The sequence below is a fragment of the Moschus berezovskii genome, chromosome 27 (genome assembly GCF_049115385.1).
Source record: "Moschus berezovskii isolate FMDL1 chromosome 27, NW_MosBer_1.0, whole genome shotgun sequence".
NCBI lineage: Eukaryota > Metazoa > Chordata > Mammalia > Artiodactyla > Moschidae > Moschus > Moschus berezovskii.
This window is the reverse complement of record NC_142486.1, coordinates 1,709,003-1,726,788: the sequence shown is the minus strand read 5'-3', so window position 1 is coordinate 1,726,788 and position 17,786 is coordinate 1,709,003. Positions and strand designations below refer to the sequence as shown.

Sequence of the window (17,786 nt, the reverse complement as noted above, 5' to 3'; positions counted from 1 at the left end):
ACGGCCAAAGGAAGAAGCCCTCTGTGGGCTCCCTGTGCTGGACTCCGCGTGTTCTCTGCCAGATGAAGCAATAAACCTCGGTGCTGAGTGCACGCTGGCCGGCCGCCGTCATCCAGCCATCCAGCACAGACCTCCCTCGGTCCCTGTCCCGCATCGCGGGCCCACGTCTCTCCTGCGAGCCTCCTTTGGCACCTGTGCTGCTCCGTGTGCTCAGATGGGGGTGTCTCTCCCGAGATGCTGCTCGCTTCTGCTCAGCAGAAAGCTAGAGGCTTGGCTGAGGGCAGAGAGGCGGCCCCCTGGAGCTCCGGTCCAGACGACCTGTGAAGTCGGGGTCCCGGGGCCAGACCTGCCGGTCACCGACATGGCACAGTGGCCCCTTGTGAGGAGCTGGGCTGCCCAGGAGCGTTCGGGGCTCCCTGCCTCTGGCCTCCCCGCCGGCCACAGCCCCGGCTCCCTGCGCAGAGCTTGCCTTTTCCTGCTTCCCCAGCACCAAGCGCGAGCCCGCGGGTGAGTCAGGCTTTGGCAGACAGAGGGCTGCTTTGAGCCCTTCTCTTCCCCTCTTGTTCCACCAAGAAGGGGTTGGATTGAGCGTCCAGCTGCAGGCGCCCTGACCCCGGCGCAGGGGCCAGGGGCATCCACATGACGTCGTCCCCTCTGTCCTGCCGCCAGCTCCCCAGCCTTTGTGTTGGGAGTAGGATTCCCATCCCTGTGTTAACTTGATTTGTGGGACGTGCACTTGAGCTCAGCCCCACAGGCTGGTCAGTTACAGCACAGCCTCCTGCAGGAGGCGGAGCCTGGCCTGGGGAATGAGTGGCTGCTTTGACCTCGAGCAAGTTAACGTCTGAGCTTTGGTTTCTTCACCTGGAAAATGGGGATAATCCTACTGTTTTGCATCAGATAATAGGCGCAGATATGCACAGGCACCGAGGGCCTGTTACTGGCCTCCAGGTCCAGCTGGGTGAGCGGTTTGTACCGATCCAGCCACCTGCCCGTCTGCGACAGCTGACACACCAGACACCTGTGAGCCATGTTAGCCAGCACCGTGCAGGCCCTGGGACTCCTCACCGGGATGGAAGCTCTGTTCAGACCACAGCTCAGTGGTGCCCGAATCAATTTTCTGGCGTGTCTTGATTTCAGAGTTTCTCTGCTGCTTTACCTTTGTCTTTAGGGGCCAGGGTGAGGCCAGGAGTGGTGGTGGGGTGAGGGCAGGCCCAGCACCTTGCAGGAGGGTGATGCGGGCTCTGGGAGTGGCTACACTGCGGGCAGGTGGACAGCCTCTGTTGCTCTCACACCCGGCGTTTTGTCGGCTGGCAGCTGGGACAATGTAGACTGAGTTGGAGCTGAATTTTAAGTGGTCATCCGGAGACGACTGAGCGACTGAACCGAACTGAAGACTGTTCAGTACCAACCACCCCGCTGCTGTCTGTCCACATGTTTATCACAGCTGTGCTGGTTTGTTTTCCAGAAGTCCATTTTGGCAACTATCCACGATTTCTTTCTTTTAAGCAAATTCATGTAAACAGGAAAGATGAACCAGTAGTATCCAGATTGTAAATCAAGTGAAATTTGATTTGGGTTTCGGATTGACAGGCTTGTTTCGGAAGCACGTGCTGTAAAGGGGGATCGTCTGTCCTTAGGAGTTTGATGATTCCGGGGAATCACACGGTCACTTCCATTAGCTGAGGGGGCACGCAGCCCTTTAAACCTCCTCTTTCTCTGCAGCCTGAATGCCATCAGGTAGAAAGAAAAGCTCCCTGGGTTCTCTCCTTTGCTTTCACTCCTGTGAAGTCTCACCTGTCACCAGCTCAGCCGTCCTGCAGCACTCTAGGGGGCGGGGGCCTGGGCTCAGCCAGGGGCCTGAACTTCACGTGAACTCGTGAGCAGAGCTTGGAAAGGATTCCCACGGTTGATATCCAGGTGATGGGGAAAAGCAGTTGGGTCTCTTGAGGTTTGTGCCCCACTGTGACTCCGTCTGAATTTTATAGCTTTGAGTCGAAACTGACAAGCTGTCCCGAGACGAGACGTGGACCGTGAGGACTGCCCGGGCTGACCCTGCTGAGACTGTGGACGGGGTAGGATGAGCTGCAGTGAGGGGCAGTTTGGCCAGAAGATGCCCCTCCCTCCCAGCCCCCCTTTCTACCAGGATCTGGCAGCTCCTCCCCTTTGAGTCTTCCGTGAAGCTAGTGCTGTGCTGCCAGGGCAGCCCCTCCTGCAAAGACATGGGCTGTCCCTGGAGGAAAGATTAGCATTCGGGAGCTAAACTTAGCTCCCTGGATAAGCTGCCTGTAGAAGGAAGTGGAGAGGGATTTGGAGGAGGGGGGTTGGGAAGACTTAAAGGGACAGCGTCGGGCTTTGAAAGATGATTCTGGGGGACTCGTGGGACGTGTGTGCTGGGATGGCCCCTCCCAAGCTCTCACGAGGCGTCTGTGAGCGTGGTCACCCACCTGCCATCATGGAGCAGAGAAGTAAGGAAAACCAGTGTGGACTTCTGGGTGGAGAAGCTCTTGTGCTTCCCATCATGTCTGGGAAAGACCGATAGGATTGATTACTTAGATTTATCAGTGAACAGTGCTGATAAGCACTCCCAGTCCCACTGTGTGCCAGCGGAGCTGGGCTTGACTAGGGACGTTTCAGTTCAGTCCAGTCGCCCAGTTGTGTCCGACTCTTTGCGACCCCGTAGACTGCAGCACGCCAGGCTTCCCTGGCTTTCAGGGAGTGAGACACGTGGACTTCAGAAAAGGCAGCGCTACTCAGAGGTAAACCTGGATGATTTGAGGTAAAAGTGACGTCTCTTTTACTAGGAAATCCTGAATAATTCATCATTTACTATCGTCTCAGTCAGCTCTCAAGGGTTCTGAAGGCAAAACACGGGCTATAGGGAGGAGCAGAGACGGGCTCTCAGGAAGCGCAGGGACCCCGTCACACCATGCTTGTTTCCTAGCCACGTGTTTAGTGTTGGGTGACGCGTATTTTTAAACTTCGCGTGAGCAGTGTAGGCCTCTCACGGTGACTTGTCTCCTGACCCCCGTTTTGTTGGAGACTCACTGTGTTGAGGCCGACGGTGGTGGTCCTTCCCTGCCGATTCTCCTGGGGTTTTCTGTCCTTACACGGTGCTGCAGTTTGCACACGCGACCTGGGGTCGTCTCCAGCGTTGGCGACTGTGCCGCTCGGAGCATCCTGGCTGGTGCACCACGCCAGAGCTTTCTAGGGCAGTGGCTCTCAGTGTGGGCCGGGGGTCCTTCCAAGGGCCTCACAAGGTCAAACCACCTTCATGGTAATACTGAGGCGTGACTCGCCTTTCTAACCCCGCTCCTCCCCAGCGTGTGGGGCAGGGTTCTCCAGAGGCCCGGTGACGCCATGACAGGGTCGTCAAGGCGGCTCACTGGGCGGATGCTCCTGTGTTTTTGTGTTTTTCAGTTCTCTCAGATTTAACTCCTAATACAGTAAATATTGGTAGTTTGGGAGCTATTGTGTTTTGGAGGCTTTTTTCCTTTGGGTTATTTGAATAAGTTAGTGAAAATACAGGGCTTTCCATAAAAAGCCTGAAGAACCAGATTCTGACTCATCCCATTTGTTTTGAGTTAGCTAAGGACTAATGCCTAAGCAAGAGATTTTTCAGACATTTATTAGGTTTTTAATGCTTCTATTTTATGTTGATGAGGCAGCTCCATTGCAAGGAGGAGGAGGAGTCATTTCTTGGTAGTGCCATCCTGATGGCGGGGGAGGGAGGAGCAGGCTTGTCTATAGGCCCTCGAGAGTAGACAGAGGTCAGGAACGCACTGTTTTCAAAGGAAGTAATGTTTAAGCTCAGGTTAAGTCTCAGCTTTGAAAAAATTCACGTCTTCATTCACCGGCAGGCATTCAGTACCTGCTGATGCCAGCGGACCCGCTGGGGACATAGCCTTCCCTGTGACGGCTCACGGGGCTTTGCCTGAGGAAATGAACTATTCATGATTTACCTGCCGGGTGACAGGTGGTTAGACTGCAGCAGCTTCAGACAAGAGCAGCAGTGCACGGTCTCACGTGTGTGCATCAGACTCCTGCCGCCCAGAGCGCAGGGGGACCCAGGAGCACCGCCAACAGGAGCACGCGGGCCCCGGGAGCACCCCTGCTAGGAGCACGCAGGCCCCGGAAGCACCCCTGCCCAGAGCACACGGGGCCCTGGGAGCACCCCTGACAGGAGCACGCGGGGCCCGGGAGCACCCCTGCCAGGAGCACGCGGGGCCCCGGGAGCACCCCTGCCAGGAGCACGCGGGGCCCTGGGAGCACTGTCTGGAGCACACAGGACCTCTGCTCAGGTCTTACCAGGCTGAAATCAGGAGTCAGTGGGGCCACAGCCTTCCCTGAGCTATTCCCAGCTCTCCCATCTCTGCTGCTGCTGCTGCTAAGTCGTTTCAGTCGTGTCCGACTCTGTGCCACCCCATAGACGGCAGCCCACCAGGCTCCCCTGTCCCTGGGATTCTCCAGGCAAGAACACTGGAGTGGGTTGCCATTTCCTTCTCCAGTGCAGGAAAGGAAAAGGAAAAGTGAAGGCGCTTAGTCGTGTCCAACTCTTAGCGACCCCCATGAACTGCAGCCTACCAGGCTTCTCTGTCCGTGGAATTTTCCAGGCGAGAGTACCAGAGTGGGGTGCCACTGCCTTCTCCCACTGCCCCCCTGCCACAGCTCTGGCAGGATGCATTTCCTCACAGCTGCTGTACTGTAATCTTCTTTTGCTGGTTGTTGCCGGGGACCACGCCCGGCTCCCAGGACTGCCCTCAGCTCCCCGCTGCACAGCCCTCCTCCCACGGCATGGCCGTGTGCTCCTGCAGCCGAGTGGCCCGAATGCGGAACGTCTCTTCGTGTGCTTGCCTGCCATCTGTATGTCCCCTTAGACAGATCCTGTTGGTTGAAGCATTCATAGATATGACACCACAATCAATTTTGGTTTCATCAAAACCCAAAACTTTTGCTCTTCAAAAGGCCCTCTTACGAGGATGGAAAGACAAGCTACAGATGAGAGAAGGTCCTTACCAACCACATATCTAACAGAGGGCTTGTATCTGGAGTGTCTAAGGAACACTTAAAGTTAATAGTAATAAAACAGTCCAGGTAGAAAATGGACAAAAGATACAAAGAGATTCCAGCCTAGAGGACGTAGAGACGGCAGACCAGCGCGTGGAGAGATGTTCAGCACCGAGACCCACCGGGCACTGCAGAGCAAGGGACATGCAAACCGCCGATGAAGGCTTGTGGGGAGAGCTCGCAGAGGAGGAGCGCCGACTTCAGTGCCGAGGGCTGGTGAGAGCGCAGAGGAGCCAGGCGCCTGCGCATCACGGCGGGGTGTGCAGTGGCAGCCGCGCTGGGGGAGCGTTGCAGAGTTTCTTTAAAAGAAGACAGAACTATACTTCCTGAACATGTACTTACCGTAAAGCCCAGAGATCCCGATCCTGGGCATCCATCCCAGAGAAATGAGCACTGTGTCCACACACCTGCACGTGAATGTCGATGGCATCTTCGTTTGTAATTCCCAAAATGTGGAAACCACCAAAATGCCTCCAGATCAGCGAGTGCTTAGATAAGCCATGGCTCATCCGTACCGCCCGTCGCTGCTCAGGAGTAAACAAGACAGACCGTCGACACAGCAGCTGGCTGGTTCTCCAGGCATTTTGCTGAGTTAAAAAAACAACAACAACACACATTTCAAAAGGTCCCCTGCTGCCTGATTCCACTTAAAGTACACTCTAGCAAAGGCGAAACTGCACAGAAAACAAGCCAGTGACTGAACCTAGAGCTGACCTGCGATGAGTGCCTGCCAGAGATGAGGGCTGGCAGAGCTGGGGACGGGCACCTCTGTGTTGACGGGTCAGATCTCTGGATTGTGGGGAGCTGGGCGAGGTGGTTGGGGGCACCACAGGAATCCACAGGTGTGCACAGAGCCACGCGGACCAGCGTCAGTCCCCTAACTGTGCTGTGTGGTAATTACAGAAGCTGGAGCCTTTGGGAAATGGGATGACAGGGGCATGAGACCTCTCTGCCATCTTTGCAACTTTCTGTGCATCTGCGGTTATTTCAAAATACAAAACATACCCTGCAAAACAGCACAAAAAAATTTCCCCAAATATTTTTTGTTAGTCCCAAATGAAATTTTTTTCAAATTTTAAATTCCACTTATTTAAGGCTTGCATATAAAATACACTTGGTTTTGTATATTGACCTTGTATCTTGTGAATTTTCTGAACTCACTTCTTGACTCAATTGTTAGCTTATTTTATAGATTCTTGAGGATTCTGTATGCAGTTCTGTGATCTGCAAATTCAAACAGCCTTTATGACTTTGCAAATTGCAAACCTTGAGAAAGACAAGCATCTGTGAGTCCACGTGGATAACAGATAAACAGGGAAGAAGGGAGGACTCTCATTTACAGTAGAGAAGGTCCACCGCAGACCAGTGGTTGCTGTACTGATTGGAAAACCATTTTGGTAAAGATTGGAAATGTCACAAAAACCGCCACCTGGGGGGAGCCGCTGCGTTCTTCAGAAAGATCAGTGTTTCAGATTGAAGGGGGCGGGAGAGAGCGGACAGCGACGTGCAGCCCTCGACTCCAGACTGAAGCCGGTGCTGGAGGAGGGCGTGCTGCTGGGTGAGAGCACCACGTCCACATCACCTCTCCCGGGGTTGCCGTGGGCATGGACGCAGGTGTCCTGGTGCCTGGGGCGTGTCCGCTGAAGCATTCAGGGGTAAACGGACAACTTCCTCTCAAGTGGTTTTAAAAAAGAAGTATATGCAGTTACCCTTGAACAGCTTGGGGGCTGGGGCGCTGACCCCACACAGTCAAAGATCCAAGCGTAACTTTACAGTCGGCCGAGCTCGGAGCATCCTGTACGTGTTTGTTTAAAAAAAAAAAGTGTGTGTCAGTGGACCCGTGCCGTTCAAACCCACACTGTTCAAGGGTCAGCCCTGAACTGGAAGGAGAGCAAAGCACGTGGCGGGTTGACAGAATTGGGCGACGGCATCTGGTCTTCTGCTCTGCTTGCATCTGCTTGACGTGCGCGTCTCGTGGCCCCAGTGAGACTTGGAGTGCGGGTTCTGGCTGCTGCGTTGCAGAGGCTACAGTCCTGATGTGAACTCCCCAAAATGTAGAAAGATGATAGGCAGCCATGTTCCATTAAATGGAAGTTAAGTCTTAAATTCAGTGTCTATTAAGTAACAGGAATGAAACTCTGACCTTCAGAATAGTTTTTGTGGTTCATTCCCGTGTGGCTCAGTGTTACCACAAGCTGCCTGCCGTTGCAGGAGACATAAGAGACGCAGGTTTGATCCCTGGGTCGGGAAGATCCCCTGGAAGAGGGCATGGCCACCCACTCCACTATTCTGGCCTGGAGAATCCCATGGACAGAGGAGCCTGGCAGGCTGCAGTCACATGGGGTTGTTTTTAATATTCAGCCGTTTTAAAATTTTGTATTTCCAATTTGTGTCTAAATGAATGAACTAGATTTTCGAATCCTCTCACTCACCATTGACAAGCCCTGTGTTAAGAATTTAAGAATTAATTCCTCTAGGAACATGGGGACAACTCGTGTGTGGACAGGGGACTGGGAACCGGCGCGCCGCCGGGCCCAAAGTGGCCGTTAGCGGCTGTTTCCGTGGTGACCACTTGTGGCCTTGCTTCCCGCCGCCCCCGCCTTCCTGCCTGGCCCCGCCTAAGCCACCCTGCCGTCCGTGCTCTGCGCCCCACACAGCCTCTGCCAGCAGGTCTGACCCCAGTGGGCCCTCTCCCGCGCCCCCACCTCCCCCATGAAACTGACGGAAAAGACCAGAACTCTGCCAAGCGTGGCAGACAGAGGGGTTGTGAGAAGCCCGTTTTCCACGTGTTCCTTTCTGTCAGCTCACGTTACTCCAGTAGCCATCCAGAGAAGACCTGCTGTCTTCCCGCCTCACGTGACAGTGTCCCGTAAAGGTGCTCATCCCAGTCCGTTTGGGCTGTGGTGGTGGGGATACCACAGGCATGAACAGTCGCCCCCTTTGAGGCAGTGAGACAGGCTGCCAAGATGATCAAGCCGACCATCCTGGTGGAGAGAGAAGCCATAAAGGTCCTTTTATGTTAGCGTTCCTTGTGTCGTAAGCTCCGTGGAGATGACCCTGATTTCAGGCTCAGCAGTTGGAAATGTTCAAAGTCAGACTAGGGGAGCGATTCCCTTCCTTCTTTAATACATGCTTAGTCAGGAGCGCGGGCGTTTCCACTTCACACCCCTGTGTCGGGGTTCCACCCTTGCACCCACATCACAGCGTCCCCGGGGCAGCCGTGTTGCCAGGACGCTTTGTGGTCAGGCAGGCCAAGACACCCCCACGCCGGCCTGACTCAGGCAGGAGCGGCTGCACCGTGAGCCGCCCCTCCTGCCTCCCCAGACGGACGCGGGTCGCGGAGCTCTCGTCGGGCCCCGAAGGCCCCGAGTGAGCAGTGGCAGGAGGAGAGAGACGAGGGTTTCGGGGAGGAAGGAGGCCTGGACCAGGAGCGCTGGCCAGCCGCTCTCGCTCTCCAGCTGTTTCCAGTCTGCGCGGGAGCAGGAGCTCGCTTGGCAGAAGGGGTGCCGGGTGCTCGGCCTGCCCCACGAGGAGGAGCCGGGCGGAGGCGGGGCGGGGCTGGTGCCTGGGTGCCCACCCCAGCTCCCGGGCAGAGCCCGCCTGTGGCCCGGCAGCCGCGACGCCAGGGGCAGAGCGTGCCTCGAGCCCCAGTCTGTGCTGTCCCGGGAGAAACGTCTGTCCCTTAAACACGCGCTCTCCTCTGTGGTGGCCACAGGCCTCCTGGAAACCAGAGCTGGGTTCTTCACTAGAGGAAGTCCACCCCCGCTCCTTCCTTTTATGTCGGAGACCCGTGGGGGAGGGCCCAGGGGCTTCCGCGTGACCTCATACGAGCTCAGGCTCTGGTGCGGAACCTTTCCGATGAGCGTCCTCCTCCCGAGTCCAGGCTGTCCCCTGCCATGCGCGTGTGTGTGCGCGCGCCCGTGCGCAGCCGCCCTCCGCTGTCCTGAGCGCCGCTGGCGGGGCTTCCCCACGAGGGCCCCCGGCCCCTCCATCCTCCCTGGGCCCTGTCTGCACAGTGGGGCTCAGAGTGAATCCTGCAGGAAGTTGAGTCCTCTGGGCACATGGGCTGTAATTGTCAGCACCCCACTTTATAAGGGGAGTTTTTGCCCGTTCACTCACCACTTCCTCTGTTTGCTTTGTTTAATCGACACTAAAGAGCCTCTAAACCTTCCTTATGCTCCATGAGCGCCACCGTGTCAGCTGACCACTCCTCTGAGAACAGGACAGTGACCGATTCGCATGGTCACTTCTAGCTAGTGATCGGTCAGTTTGTGTCGACATGCAGTCCAGAGAATGTCCAGGGGCTAGAGAAAGACTGGCCATCCGTCCACGGAAATCCAGACCAGAGTCTCCTGGTCCTGCTCCATCAGTCAGGTCGTGCTAACATGACGTCATAACAGAGCTTCAGCTTGTTTCTATAATCTGGAACATGTTCTGTTGTGTGCTGCTTCACAAATAACAGATGAGCCTGGAGCGCACCAGGCTGGCCCTGCTGGGAACAAAACCACCCACAGGAGCCGAGTCTCACAGGCGGCGCCCCGGCTGCAAAGGGAGGGACCTGCCTGGTCAGAGAGTCTGCGTTCTCGCCATTGCTCTGAAAAACACAGTCTGAATTTGAACCTGGGCATCAGAGCTAGAGAAACTGCGTTTTTAAAAAGCTTTAAATTTGTTATTTATTTTGAAAAACGCATACATGCTGTTAGCCTTTTCACTTGGCCTTCCTGTTAACAAGCAGGCAGGACAGCACTCACATCACCCAATTGAGTTCTCCTGTTTACCACCTCAGGGTCATCAGTTCGGACTGAGCCGTGACTTTTCTTTCCTCCATGACAGGGCGAATCGGTGAAGTACTTCCTGGATAACTTGGACCGGATTGGCCAGCTGGTGAGTGAGACCCCCACGCCCAGAGCCTGTGACTCGTGCATGCAGCCCAGAGCCGCCCCCGCGGCAGGGGCTCCTGCCACCCTCCCAAGCCCTGCCTTGTGTCCAGCGACCACAGCACCATCGCCACGCTCGTTCCTTAACACCAGCCAGTGTCCCATTGGTTTCCAGACCTTCCCCGTTGTCCCACTAAGGTTCTCGCGTGGGTGCTGCTGAACTGGGGCAGTCTCGAGTCCACCCGGCACGTGGGTCCCCGGCCCTTGGCCTTCTTCCAGCCCAGAGCTTCTCCTTGCATCTCTGTTCCTCTCAGTCTGTCTGTGGGGGTGGGTGGAGCATCTCCCTTGTGGGGCTTCTCCCATCTCCTGCGCTGCTGGAGACATTCCCCTCTCCCCCGTTTACCTTGTGGATGGGTCGTTGGGCCGAGAGGCTCCCTCCCTGCTGGGGTTTCTGCGAGCTGGTGTGCAGGAGTCCCTGGAGGGTTGGAACAGGGCAGGATCAAAGGGCTTCGAGTGACCACAGTTGCCCTTGTGCTGCTGAAGGCTTTAAAGGTTTCTCCAAGAATAACATACTAAATATACTGCAGGCTAAATTTAAGCAGCATTGCAAAACCTAAGTTAAGTCAGTTCAGAGTCAGGGTTTGGAATGCATGTGCCCTGGAAGTTAGAAAAATAGGTAACTAAGATGCAGGCTTCCCTGGTGGCTCAGAGGTTAAAGCGTCTGCCTCCAATGCGGGAGACCTGGGTTCGATCCCTGGGTCGGGAAGATCCCCTGGAGAAGGAAATGGTAACCCACTCCAGTATTCTTGCCTGGAGAATCCCATGGATGGAGAAGCCTGGTAGGCTACAGTCCACGGGGTCGCATAGAGTCGGACACGACTGAGCGACGGAACGGACGGACGGAAGATGCAGTAGGAAAAGTGGTGGTCGTTTCGCGTGGAGAAGAAAGGAGACGGGATCTCAGGTTGGGGCCTAACCTGAGAGTTCGGCTCGTTCTTCCTCAGTCTGGGGAGCCCCCCATTCATTTTGAAGTGAGCCACCTAGTTCCTTCACTCCGTTTCATGGTGATGTTACGTTCTTATAAGTGAAAGGTGCTTCTGGTATCTGGTTCAGCTTCTCGCAGAAGCCCCCGTAACTTCCCTTCCACCGCGTCTGTCCCTGCCCACCTTCTAACACCCTCCTCCCCACCGCCCCCTCACCTGATTTTACAGAACTACCTCCCGAGCAAGCAGGACATCCTGCTGGCAAGGAAGGCCACCAAGGGCATCGTGGAGCACGACTTTGTCATCAAGAAGATCCCCTTCAAGATGGTGGACGTGGGCGGCCAGCGGTCCCAGCGCCAGAAGTGGTTCCAGTGCTTCGACGGCATCACGTCCATCCTGTTCATGGTCTCGTCCAGCGAGTACGACCAGGTCCTCATGGAGGACAGGCGCACCAACCGCCTGGTGGAGTCCATGAACATCTTCGAGACCATCGTCAACAACAAGCTGTTCTTCAACGTCTCCATCATCCTGTTCCTCAACAAGATGGACCTGCTGGTGGAAAAGGTGAAGACCGTCAGCATCAAGAAGCACTTCCCAGACTTCAGGGGCGACCCCCACAGACTGGAGGACGTCCAGCGCTTCCTGGTCCAGTGTTTCGACCGGAAGAGGCGGAACCGCAGCAAGCCTCTCTTCCACCACTTCACCACCGCCATCGACACCGACAACATCCGCTTCGTGTTCCGCGCCGTGAAGGACACCATCCTGCAGGAGAACCTGAAGGACATCATGCTGCAGTGACGGGGCCGCCCTCGCGGCCGCCAGCCGGGCCTGCCTGTCCAAGTGCGGCCCCGACCCCAAGCCCCGGACGCCCAGCTCGGGGTGCCAGGCCCGCGCGGCCGCAGGAGGGGACACGCGGATGTAGCTACTGAGTCCCGGGGACGCGTGAAACTACTGAACGTCCAGCGGTCACGTTGGTGTTAGTGTGTGCCGCTGGTAACACAGCTTTCTCTCTTTACAGAAACGGCTCCTTTTCTGACGCAGTTTAATCGGGGCCGCGTGTCTGCACATTCACCCTGTCTTTAGTGACCGAGACGCAAACGCTGACGTCTCTGTGGGTGGCTCTTCTCTCCAACTAGTGAGTCCTCAGTGGGGACATTGCCTGGTGGGGTCCTGGGGGTTTGGAGGAGGAGAAGTGTGGGCTCAGCTCTGAGGGACCCACCACCACCTCCCCAAGGGAGCGCGTTGCCTTTTCAATCTCTGGTGCCAATTTCCCGAGAGGCCCCGGCCCCAGCTGTTAGGTTGGAGGGTGGGAGTGAGAGCCCACAGGGGGACTTGCCTTAACACCCCGACACCTGTGCCTTCCTCCCACCTGACCCATCGGCCACGGCCCGCGGGGGAGATGTGGGCCAGGCGCTGCCTTGAGTCCCCCCTCCCCTCCGCACGGGGTGGGGGGTGGCACCTGCTTGCCCTGTGCCCACCCCCGCCCCTCAGCAGAGCCCTCACACCAGCTGGCCTTGCACACTGCCCTCCATCTCCCGGTCGTCTCCCACACCTGCGGTCGGCTCGGGGGGCCTGCCATCTCTGGGGGAAGCCAAGTGCCCCCTCCTCTCAGGGCCGCCTGAGAGCCGGCGGCAGGCCCGCAGCGCCTGCCTTAACATCCCAGGCTGCGCTGCCTCCCTGGACGCCCGGCGCTCATCACCGGCCCGCGCTTCCACTAACACGCACACGCAGCAGAAAGCACTGGGCCGCGGCCGCTGCGGAGGCCGTGAGTGGTGACGGGCGTCGAGCCCATCCCTCGGGGAACATGTCCGGCCGCCCTGCCTGGCTGTCTCTCACTGTGTTTAAAAGTACATTGCATTCCAAACCGGTCCCCGCCGTTTACGACTCTGCTCAACAGTGTCCGGCGTGTTGAGGCCTCGTCCAGCGTCTAAAAGAGGAAAAGGCTTCCTCTGCCACGGGCCCAGCATGTGCCTGTGGTTCAGGGCCATGCTGTCCCCTTCACCAGCAGATAAACACTGATCTAGCTCGCGGCAGATGCTGGCCCAGGAGGAAAGGGAGGGGCGAACCTGCTTCTGAGTCATCCTTGCTAACCCAGAGTTTAGTGAGGAGACAGCGTGAAATCCTGTTTCTTTCTGCGCCCTCAAGACTTCCTGTCCATGTTTGCTGGGGTTTGGGCTGTTTTTGGCTGGAGAAAAGTTGCTGTTTTTGTACTGCTTCCTGTGGCTCTTCGTAAACCGAAAGGACGTGCCCGAGGTCAGGGCCAGTGACCGAGGTTTAAAGGAGAAAGAACCCTCTGGATGGACTGCGTCTGGGCGTCCTGAGACCCTGCCGTCCTCGGGCCTCAAGTGCCCCTCGTGCGCTGGCTCCCGTCGCACACGTGTGTGCGGATCCACGCTCTTCCCACCAGCTTGGAAACCCCCTTCGCGCTGGCGGAGGCGGCGGCCCCCGAGGTCAGTGTGGCCAGCTTGTGAACGGCTTGCTGGCGAGTTGGAGTCCACCTGGTCAGTGAACATGGTTTGTGCTTCAGACCCTCTGTCATGGCTGCCAGCTCACTCTCAGACCCGGGAGCGAGTTCTTGTTGAGTGGCCGTGACTGTGCTGAGTGGCCTGGTAACCAGGGCCCGGCCCCGCCCAGACCTGACCCACTTCCTCCCCTGCAGCCAGGAGCCATCCTCGCGCTGAGCTGAGCGGGCGTGATGGCACTCAGCCCTCCGTTCCAGGATCGGTGCTTGTCAGAGATGGGGACGGCTCTGCAGGCTCAGCTAAAACCATCCCCAGCCTTTCCACACATAGGTTAGAGTCACGTCTCTAAGCCTTAGGGCTTTGTATTTGAATCTCACTGTTACCGTGATCTGCTGTCTTTTGTATTGAGATGTTGGCACAGCAGGGGGCAGTCTGCCTCATCTGTTATTGCAGAAATGTAACAATAAACTCCCTGGAACTCAGACTTTCTCCTCCTAGTCACACTTCACGCTTAAGGACACGTGCATATTTTTACTATTTTTTTTTTTAACTTCAGTTTGTAGAGAAATTGTCTCAAAGATATTGCCTTATAGCTTTGTAATTTATAGAGATCTCTAGACCTCCTTACTGTAATTTTTTTACTTCTTTGATAAAAATGAGTCAGGTTATTTTAACTCTTTAAGATCAGGAAATCATCTTGAAACAAGATCCTTAGTTCTGACCGACTAACTCGGGCATCCTGGGAACAGACGCTTGCTGACTCGACACCATGAGCAAAAGCAACGTTGGGACAAGAGTGGTTGGAACGAATTGCTCATGGCTTGCGCCATGCACAGCATTTTAGCATTGGCAGGAGAGGCTGGTCTGACGATCTGACCACCTTCGATCTCTGGATATTTATTAAAATAAATCCTTAGTTTTTCTTAATGAAAAAGATCACTCAGCATTCAAAGCCAACATGAAATTTTTCAGTCCCCAAGTTCAGAGCCCGTGGAGAACTCGAGCCCTTATGGTCTTTGAAGGTTCATTACTTGTTGATCACAGTTCTCGTCTCCACTCTTGGGACTCAAGGCGACCAAGAGAGCTGCCCCCAATACGGTTCTGTGTGGACGTCTCTGGAACACGACTTCAGGACAGGGAGGGGCGGCAGGAACACACGGAGACACACAGTGTGCGAGGGAGGCCCTGAGCCCAGCTGCCAGCGGAGACCTGGGACGGACGTGGACGTGTCCAGAGACGGGAGGCCCGGGGAAGGTGGGGCCCCTTCTCTGGACCCTGTGGGGTCAGCGTGCCATCAGAAAACGGGGAAGCAGTGACGCACAGCGAGAGTGACCCCCGGTCAGCAGAGCTCGCAGCACCCGATTCTTTTCCAGAAAAGGAACAAGCGCGGTGTCCATGGCTGTCGCCCAGCGAGGCGCTGTGTGCATCCATGTGCGGGGCCTCAGCAGCCTGCGGTGGGCAAGGCAGCCCCCTGCCCGCCCCTGCAGAGAAGCGTGTGCTCCTCACCCATATGCCTGGGGGCCCGGCTCTTTGGGTTCCAGTTTCCCCATGTAGAGGTTGGACTGCGGGGTGACACGGGCACCCAGGGTCCGCACCCCTGGGCTCCTGGGTGGTTTCTCTGCAGCTGGGGTCACACGCCATGGAACAGAGCCATGCAGGCCCCCCCAGGCCCAAGGTCGTGGCCCGAGTCACCGCCTCGGGAGGACGGTGCCGCGGGCGTTCCACATGGTTCAGGGAGTCAGGCGGGGTTCCCGCTGGCCTCTGACAGCTCAGCCCATCTTTTTGGCGCCAGCTTCTCCCTAAGGTCCGTCAGGTGCGCTCCGCAGCCTCGCTCTTGAGTGATGCTGGAAGCTCGGAGCGCTCCGTGTGAAGTGAGAGACAGGCCCTGCTGCGCGGTTGGTGCTGGGCCTGCCGTGGGCTGGGTGTCCCACGTGGCCCTGGTGTCCACGCTGTGCTTCTCTCCCGGTGAGAACCTGCCTCAAGGGACGACGGGCTGCACACTGCCCGAAGCACCCGCAGTGCCTGCCTCTCCCTGCCGACCCTGAGGGTGGTCCTGAGCTGGGCCCCCCGCGGCTCTGCTGCACGTGGGGGCACCCCGTGTGAAGACTTCTGGCCCCACGACAGCACGAGGAGCAGGGTGTCACCAGAACGAGGGACCTTCGAGGAACCCGTGTCTGAGTGCAGCAGGGGCGGGGAGTACGGCGACCCAGACCACGATGCCCCCGCCCCGAGACGGCCCTCGTGGGGCGGCAGCACCTCCCCGGCTGACGGGTGTGGGGCTCTTCCTCCAGGGACCCAAAGGCTCTGCGCGTGGGGCCAGAAACGGCTTGTGGCTCGTCTCACAGAAGCGCATGCCTGGCTCCACCTGGGAGCTGGGGTCCCCGCTTCTGAGTGGTTAGGAAGGTGGGGGTTTCCTTGTGTGGGGGCTGGGGAGGGTAACAGAAACCCGAGTGAAACGCTGGGGCAGCTTCGGGCTCCTGGGCCGGCAGAGAGCAGCTGGGCCGGGCCGCGCGGGGCCCCGTCGTCCTGGTCTGACCATCGGTTCCAGGCTTGTCACTCGGCACCCTTTTATCAGCAGTGGATGCCCTTTCTCCTGTGCTTCCAAAAGCTGGTCCCTGCAGTGAGCCCGGCCCGGCTCTTCAGTCTGGGGGGCGGCCTTCAGGACACGGGGGTGTGGGCGGGGTGTGCCCGGCTGTGCTGTGCAGCCTCAGCCTCGACCGGCAACGGGCGGGGACCCGAGACGGACTGAGCGCTTCGAGGCGGCTTCGGGGTGAACCACACGGGTGAACCCTTTGGCCCAGGGGCCCCACCCACACCATTCAGTGCCTAGCCCCTGGGGAAGCCTCCCGCAGCCTTGGGGTGATCCAGGAGGTCTCCCCACCACCGGCTGTCACGGTGCCCTGGCAGAGGCTGGCACCTGCCGTGTGCAGAGGGCTGTCACCCAGGTGGAGAGAATTCAGATCACAGGCTTGACCCGACGGCCAGGCTAACCACGCCCACCCTCCGCGGCTTCCCCGCCCGCCCCAGCCGCCTGCGGAGCCTGGGCACCTTTCCAGGTTCACCTGCAGGCAGGTGGCCGGAGCCTGTGGAGGTCTGGAAGCTGGGGGCGCGGGCGTGCGGGCAGCCTGTGACACCGGGCCACTCTCCCCGTCTCCTCAACCGTCAGGCTCTTCAGCCAGCCTCGGTACTGAGAAATTTATAATAGATCTCTGTTGAGTCTGTCGTCTCTGAAATCTTACGGCATTACCTTTCGACCTGTTAACAGAAATCACAAAACATTCCAAACGTCTTTTCCTTCGGTCCATTTGAACCAGCTGAAAACGGGCCGCTGTGGTGTTCTCTGTTGACACGAGCGGCCGGGGGGTCCTGTCGTGCACCCGCCCCCCGCACCGCCCTCGGCTCTGCCTCCGCGGTGGACCCCACAGGGGCCCGGGCCAGGACGGCGCCTGGCTCAGTGTCCCCCGGGGACGGAGCCCCGAGCTCTTCCAGGGTCTTTACACTCGGGAAGGAAATTCCCCTGGGGTCGGGGCCCTCCCCGGGCTGTCGCTGCAGCTCCCGCCACCCCGACCCCCGCCCGCAGCACGGGTGGTGGGGACATGCCTCTGTTCTCATGCCGTGTCCTGGCTCGAGAGACACACAGCGCAGTGTAGAAAGTATTGTACAGCCACGGCGGTTAGCTGAACGTGTTTTGTATATATGACTTTTATAAAACGATTAAAATTTGCCTTAAACGACCTTCTGGTGTGTCTCATCTCTGCCGTGGTGAGCGAGGCCCCGGGTCCTTGGTCCGAGTGCAGAGTCTCACCTGCAGGCCTCCTGGGTGCAGCCCTGCCCTGGCTTGGCGGGGGCCCCGGTGGCACCGTGTGCAGGGTACCGGGCGGGAGAAGGGTGTGGGGTCTGGGCCTCAGGCTCTGCTCCCCTGTCCCATCCCCGGCACGCCCTTCACCCGCTAGGTGCCCCTTCCGGGCAGGGACCCACACACCCTGCAGTGTGGACGCAGCCGTGTCGGAACTGCAGTCATGGCAGAGAAAACGTCCAGGTCATGTTAGTACAAATAGAAACAATGACCCCCCCCAAAAAAAAAAGCTTTCATTAGATCACATCAGAAGCATCAGCCTTGACCCTGGGAAGTGTGGGCATGGGGAACAGGCATCTGAGGTGACCCAGGTGGTGGAAAAGTTTCCAACTTTGGGCAGAGCGGCAGAACAGAAGGTGTCTAGCAGGTGTGTGTTGGGTGGACGTGTCGTGGATGAATAAATAAAGACTCTTGCAGTCTGTCCTCATCAATGACGGTCCAGGTCTCCGAGAGAAAGCCCTTCCGAGCAGAGTAGGACGTCCCGTTTCTAGAAAGCACTGGCAACCCCACAAGTAGATCCCCACGAGCGCTGAGCATCCTTCCC

General features: G+C 57.6%; 1 protein-coding gene and 1 long non-coding RNA gene across 3 annotated transcripts in view; one reads left to right on the top strand and one right to left on the bottom strand.

Moving 5' to 3' along the window:
- Positions 1–17,121, top strand: part of GNA12 (G protein subunit alpha 12) — a 78,855-nt gene extending 61,734 nt beyond the window's left edge. For both annotated transcript variants that reach the window (XM_055410412.2, XM_055410411.2), the window contains 2 exons: positions 9,898–9,948; positions 11,153–17,121. In XM_055410412.2, coding sequence (XP_055266387.1) covers positions 9,898–9,948; positions 11,153–11,722 — 621 coding nt within the window. In that variant the 3' untranslated portion in view covers positions 11,723–17,121. The remainder of the gene's footprint in view (positions 1–9,897; positions 9,949–11,152) is intronic.
- On the bottom strand, positions 3,071–10,979 carry LOC129545784 (uncharacterized). Its single transcript, XR_016036620.1, has 7 exons — positions 10,843–10,979; positions 10,345–10,621; positions 5,779–5,977; positions 5,407–5,651; positions 4,306–4,881; positions 3,869–3,931; positions 3,071–3,779 (listed from the first exon to the last, which is right to left on the bottom strand). It is a non-coding gene; the product is annotated as an uncharacterized LOC129545784 (long non-coding RNA).
- Positions 17,122–17,786: the final 665 nt, after the last annotated feature.